The sequence below is a fragment of the Pteropus vampyrus genome, unplaced genomic scaffold, assembly GCF_000151845.1.
Source record: "Pteropus vampyrus isolate Shadow unplaced genomic scaffold, Pvam_2.0 Scaffold187, whole genome shotgun sequence".
NCBI classification, from domain to species: domain Eukaryota; kingdom Metazoa; phylum Chordata; class Mammalia; order Chiroptera; family Pteropodidae; genus Pteropus; species Pteropus vampyrus.
In genome coordinates, this window is record NW_011888968.1 from 377999 (window position 1) to 384188 (window position 6190).

Genomic DNA, 6190 nt, shown 5'->3' on the forward strand with positions numbered 1-6190 from the left:
CCCCACACCCTTCCGGGCCCTCTCCCAGTCCCTGCCCGCCATGCTGTCTCCCTAACTGGCGTCCGTGGGAGCCATGCAGAGCCTCGCCTGCACACCTCCACTTGGCCGGGGCTCGGCCTGGAAAGCCATCTTTCGCTTCCCCCCGTGACTGGTAAACTCCTGTCTATGCTTTAGAGCCAAGCCAGACGCCACCTCCAGGAAGCCCTCCTCCCGTCCCCTGGGTCTGGCCCCGGACTGGTCTTCAGGGCCAGGTGCAGGGCTAGCTGGGCTCAGCTGGGCTGGTTGGTGGCCAGAATTCGCACCTGAGCCTCCTTCGGCCCACTGCCCCACCCTGCCCAAGACCCCAAGTCACCCACCCCACCCGAATCAGGCTTTTCAGAGAGGAGCGCCGGGGTGTCCCCGGGCCTGGCCCCCGCCGGCCCCCGCCGCGGCGCTCACCCGTGTCCGAGGCCGAGACGGCCTTGGTCAGCATGCTGTCGGTGACTATGTTGAGAGTGCACAGGCTAAAGACCAGGCCAGGCATCAGGAGGCAGAAGTGGAAGACGTTACACATCAGCACCTGGCACGGGCGAGGCGGGACAGGGCCGTGGTGACGGGGGGCCCCACGGGGCCGGGGCGGGGGGCCCATCGCCGAGGTCCCATAACGGGGCTCTGGGTGGGGAAGGGGCCCAGGGACTCCAGTGCAAACGGAGCAGGTGCGGGAGGTCGGGGGGGTCCCGGGACCCCACTCTTCACAGGGGGACAGCTTGGAGGGGGTGCTCTCACCATGGCCAGTCCCACCAGGCAGAAGACCAGCACGCTGGCCCAGAGCAGCGCTCCCTCCGAGAAGCGTCTGCTCAGCCGCCCGATGAGCAGGCCCTGGATGACCTAGGAGAGGGGACGAGAGAGGGTAGGAGGGGGCCTGCACTGCGGCCGGGCCCCGCCACCCGCCTTCGCCCCCCGGCCCTCCACTGCCAGCTGTACCCTCTTCGCCTCCCCAGGGAGTGGCCAGCCAGGGAGGAGCTGGTTAAGGGTCAGGTGCCCACTCTGTGCCCCCCTGTCCTGCCCTCGGCTCCTCTCCATGGGGGTGGAAGGAGGGGCCCACAGCAGGGACACCCAGGGACATGACTCAGCAGGCAGGCCCAGCCGGAAGGCCACTCCCAGGCCGGGGTGAGGCTCCCTACAGGTCTTCCCACCTCTTCTACCAGGCAGGCAGGAAGGGCTCCTTGGGCCTCGAGCAGTGCGCCCTGGAGCTGGGGGGCTGGCAGGCTGGGGGACAGCAGCCACCTGGGCTGGGAGAGGGTCAGTGCCGGCCTGGGCTGGGGATCTGGGGGTCAGTGCTGGCCTGAGCTGGGGGCCGAGGGTCAGTGCCAGCCTGGGATAGGGGTCAGTGACGGCCTGGGCTGGGGGGTCATTGTCTGCCTGGGCTGGGAGAGGGCTGGGCCGCGTGTCCTGGGCGGGCCCAGCTCTGCAGAACGGGAATGACCACCACTGTCCTCACTTTCGAATCAGAACCGCAATGTCCTGCTTGAATCCAGACTTGCTTTGTCTTCCCTCCCGCTTGTCTCAAGGGCAGACCCATGAGGCGGTGCCCTCGGTGCTGACCCACAGGGGAGCCGCAGCGCCGGGTCCGGTTTACCTCTGGCCTCGGTGTTTCGCACAGACAGAGACCAAGACCCTGACATGTCGATGTCGTCTCTCGATTGTCCCCTGAACTAAAAAAGCCGAAACTTGTGTGCCTCACAGGTTACTACGTGAAACTAGGCTTGGCAAACACATCACGCGTCCCACTGTCTCCCTATCCTCTACTCGGAGCTCCTGTGTATCCACCTGCGGCCCCTCCCTGTCCCCGGCCCGAGCCTCCACTGCCCCCAACCCCAGGGTCCCCTCGGTCGCCTGAAACCCCCGGGTCTGAGCTCATCCCCGTCTCTACCAGCAGCCAGAGCTGGAGGCCTAGTAAGACCTTGCTCAGCCTCTGAATGACCCCTGCCTGCGGCCCCTCCAAGGAAGTGCGGCCCCTCCAAGGAAGTCCGGCCCTTCTTGGCCCTGAAGACGGACCCCCACGTGTCTCAGAGCCTGGTCCCCTCCCCTGGGGCCGAGTGTGTCTCCACCTGAGGGCCTGGGCACTGGAGCAGCCGTTTAGAATGGGGCTGCAACGGCCCCAGCTTTGGAGTGTTGTTGTTATCATCGTTGCTGTCTGTCTGTCTCTCGTGCCCCTCCAGTGTGGCCGGGCCACCTGCAGAGCATAGGCCCTCTGCCCAGGTAGGCGGGGGCCGGCCCTTCCCAGGAGACACTGTTTCGGTACCGGGGTCTAGAGCAGCCCTGGGTGGGAGGCAGGGGGAGCAGTCGGCCACCGGGAATGCCACGCACTTCCGGGGAGGTCGAGAGCCACCTCCCCGGCTGGGGCAGGTCCCAGGATAGCCCCTCCCGCACCCTGGCTGCCCTGAGCTGAAGGGGCAGGTCGCTGCCGCCTGTCCCCACCACTCCGCGACCTGGTCCAGACGCCCAGGGAAGGCCAGGGTCCTGGGCCCTGGCAGACAGGACACCCTGAACTGCTTCCAGGGCACCCCCTGACCCCGGGTAGCCATCTCAGGGCACCCCACAGTGACGGCAGGGGCTGCCGGGGTGCCACGTCGGCTCCTCTACTTGGCTGACAGCTGCCGAGGGCTGCTGTGGTCCCCTCACTGACAGACGGGGACATGAGACTGAGCCGCTGGGGATCCTGTCCCTCCGCACGGATGGCCAGCTGGCAGGACACAGAGCCCGCCACTGCCCTTCCAGGCCCGCCTCGGTGTCTGCTCACATCCTTGTCCCATCCACCACCAGGCGCTCGGGACCGCGGTGCTGGCGGGCAGGAGGCCAAGGGTGCGCCCGCCTCCCCCGGGACGAGTCCCGCTCCCCTCTCAGAGGGGCCCCGGGCAGGTGGGTGGGCACAGAGGCCTAGGTGCAGAGCCGGCCTGGGGGAGCAGGAGGAGGCTGCGGGGGCCGGAGAAGCAGGAGGGAGTAGGGGTCGTGGCACTCAGCCCAGGGTGGGGGGGGCCGGGGAGCAGCACAGCCCAGCGCAGCCGAGAAACTGGGGTGCGTCCGAGAGCCCGACCCAGCCCGCGGCGCCTGGTGCCCACTCACCATCATCAGAATCCCGAAGAAGGACTGGAGGTAGCTGGCCTGGGCAGGCTCCAGCTGGAAGAACTCCATGTTGATGATGGAGAACATGATCATGAAAAGCCCTTGAGCGGGGAGGGGAGATCGAGGCTGTGGGGTCGTGTCCCCGGGGGCCTGGGCTGCATAGTTGGGGTTCCAGAAGCCCTGACCGTAGTCACCAGGCCGTCCCGGATGAGGGCAGCCGGGAGATGGGGTCCCAGGCCCCAGACACGCCTTGACCCTCAAAGGGTTCTTTTTACTAAAACTGGTGACATGCTTCCAGTCCCCAAGTGGGGTGCTCTTTATGTGTCCCAAAAGGCCAGGCTGGATCGGAGCCGGGGCCGGTGAGGACCTGGCCAGGCAGCCCCTGCCTCAGCCTCCCCGCTCCCGCCCAAGGAGCCACAGCACCGTCTGCCAGGGCAGACGACCTTCTGCTTGGCGAGGGGCCAACCCTCCAGCGCCATCGTGGGAGCGACTGAGCGCCTTTGGGGGCGGCCTCGCCAACTTCTGGGCGCCGCTCCCGGCACCCGGGTGGGCCCTGGCTGGCTACTGGGCACGACCGCGGTCACTGACGTCTCAGCGGACGGCCAGGACACAGGAGTCGGCCGAGGGCTGTCTGCCTCCTGCCCTCCGCCTCTCCCGAGAAGCCCCCAAGCCAAGGGCGGGACCGCGCCACGTTTGAGCCAACGGGCTTCGGGGCTGCGGTAAAGGGGAGGGCGCTGGGAACGCATCTCCACCGGCCAGGCTGTCCCTCTCTCGGGGGATGTGACCGGTGGGGCTGGGAGAGAGGTGGGCACGGAGCACAGGACACAGGGCGGAGGGACAGGCAGGCTCCAGCCGCCCGGGGGTGGGACTCACCGAAGGGGAAGCCGCAGACCACCTTGATGAGGAACACGGGGAGGACGCCCGGCTGCAGCAGGAGGCGGGTGATGGTCTTCAGGTCGAACACGCTGGCCTGGGGTCCGCCTGGGGCAGGGGAGGCTGTCAGGCCCACGGCCGGCCCTCCGCCCCGCAGCCTGCGCCCCAGGCCCCTCTCGGCCCTGACCCCCACCTGTCACGGGCCGGGCTCTCGGCCGGTTCCCACCCATGGGAACGGGAGCCGGTAACGCCCGCAGCCCCTCTCCCCCGGCTGCCTCGCTGGGCACCTGGCGGCTCAGCCCACTCCCAGGGCTGCTTCTCAGGCCCGAATTCCAGGAGGTTCTGAGACAACACGGCGCCTCTGCTCCCAGGCGATGGGCGAGGCCTTCGCCCCTCCAGCCCAGGGGCCCTGGGCAAGACCACGACACGCCAGGGAGGGGGGGGCCACTCTTGGTGCCAAGTGACCGCCATGTCCTGCCCTACTCCCCTGGGGTCCCCGATATGTTGGCTCCTAGTTCCCTGCCCTCGGCAGGCCCTGCCCCCACCCCAGGTCCACCCTCTGGGCTATTTCTGGATTGTTCCATCACGGCCACTGCTCAGGGGCCTGCTGTCCTGGCGTGGCTTCCAGGTGGGTCTCTGTCACAGAACGTGTCTCAGTCATGGGGCAGTCTTTCTTTGCCAGGCACGTGGTGGCTAGGCTGGGACGCCCTGGAGGGCCGGGGAGGCACACAGCCCCCCGTACCCTCACGTGGCTGCCCATCGCCTCGCCACCTACCATCCCCCGCCCCGAGCTGCTCCCGAAGCCAGCATCCTCCCAGCACCTGCTGCTCTGGGACTCAGGATCCGGCTGGTCACCCCGCCCCACTCGCCGGCCTCCCCTGGCCTCCCTGGCGGCCCCTCCTACCCCCTCCTACCCCCTCCACTGCCTCGGACATAAGCCTGTCTGACGGCCGCCTCCATGCTCGCCTCTGTGACTGCACCCAGCTCAGTTCTAAGACCGTGGGCACCCTGGACGGGCTCAGGGGAGGAAGGAGGGCGTGCACGGCCTCTGCAGCCCTCCCCGTGCCCTGCAGCACCTCCACCTCAGGGGTGGGGAGCCACCGTAGACACTTTGGCATATCACGGTCTCAGCGGACTCACTGAACAGAGGGCCCGGGGGAGGGGGCCCAGCCGGAGGTCCAGGGTGCTGGCTGGCGAGAGGGGAGGCCCCACGCCTCACACTGGGGGAGTCCCAGGCCTGGTGTGCCTGGTCGGGGAGCCTGGGGGGCTTACCTGGCGGGGCAGCCGGGCCATGGGCTCCGGCTCCTTTGGTGTTGGCGGGGATGTAGGTGAAGCTGAGGATGGCTCCCAGGAGGTTGGCCACAAAAGCCACCAACACTGGACACTGGATCCTGGGGGCACACAGGACTGAGGTCTCAGGCTGCGGGCGCCACCTGTAGCATCGCCCCCACCTGCACCTCGGCAGCTGAGAACCCCTCACCCACAGCCCACAGCCTGTGACCTGGAGGGTGGGGACCGGGACTCTAAGGGCACATTTATCAAATGACAGATGAGGGGACAGATGAAGTTCTCACCCAACCTCACACTGCAGCTGTGGCCCTCGGTGTTCATGGCCCGCAAGCCCCAGCAGCTCCGAGGAGCCAGGATGGGGAGCCCCGGATGGGCTGGGCGGGTCCCCGGGAATGGTCGCCTCCCAGCTGCCCAGGGGTAGGGAAGGCCCCAAGGGCAGGCCTGGTGTGCCGGAGACCTGGGGGCCTTAGCTCCAGGCCATGTCTTCCCTGGAGGGGTTCCCCAGATGTTGCAGCAGAAGTGGGGGGAGCGACGGATCTCACCCCGTCTGCAGAGGAGGAAAGTCCTCCTCCCTATGGTGAGGCTGGGGGGCCTCCTGGGGTAGAGGATGGCAGCTGGAAAGCAACCGGTCCCCTTGATGGCTCAGGTCTGGAGTGAGACAACGTGCAGGCTGATGGGGGCCAGGGCAGCAGGAGGGGATGACAGGGGACCAGGGCCCAAGGCTTGCATCTCAGCTCCACCCGCATGGACGACACGGGACCCCAATGTCACAAGGGTTGCCACACCGGTGAGGGTGGGCCTGCCCCTTGGGGGGCCTCAGGAGCCCCCTTTCCATTCCTCTTCCTGGGGGGGCCGTGCACTGGACCTGGGGGGGTCTTGGCCCCCAACACGTGGGACAGCCCCTGAGGCTGCCTCCCTACCT

At 67.9% G+C, this 6190-nt stretch overlaps 1 protein-coding gene across 2 annotated transcripts in view; it reads right to left on the bottom strand.

Annotated features, from left to right (window-relative positions):
- The window catches only part of SLC22A18 (solute carrier family 22 member 18), a 24870-nt gene that overhangs the window by 1526 nt on the left and 17154 nt on the right, over positions 1-6190 (bottom strand). For both annotated transcript variants that reach the window (XM_023537369.1, XM_023537368.1), the window contains 4 exons: positions 3979-4086; positions 3106-3206; positions 766-867; positions 439-559 (listed from right to left, as the gene is read on the bottom strand). In XM_023537369.1, the coding sequence (XP_023393137.1) occupies positions 439-559; positions 766-867; positions 3106-3206; positions 3979-4086 (432 nt within the window). The remainder of the gene's footprint in view (positions 1-438; positions 560-765; positions 868-3105; positions 3207-3978; positions 4087-6190) is intronic.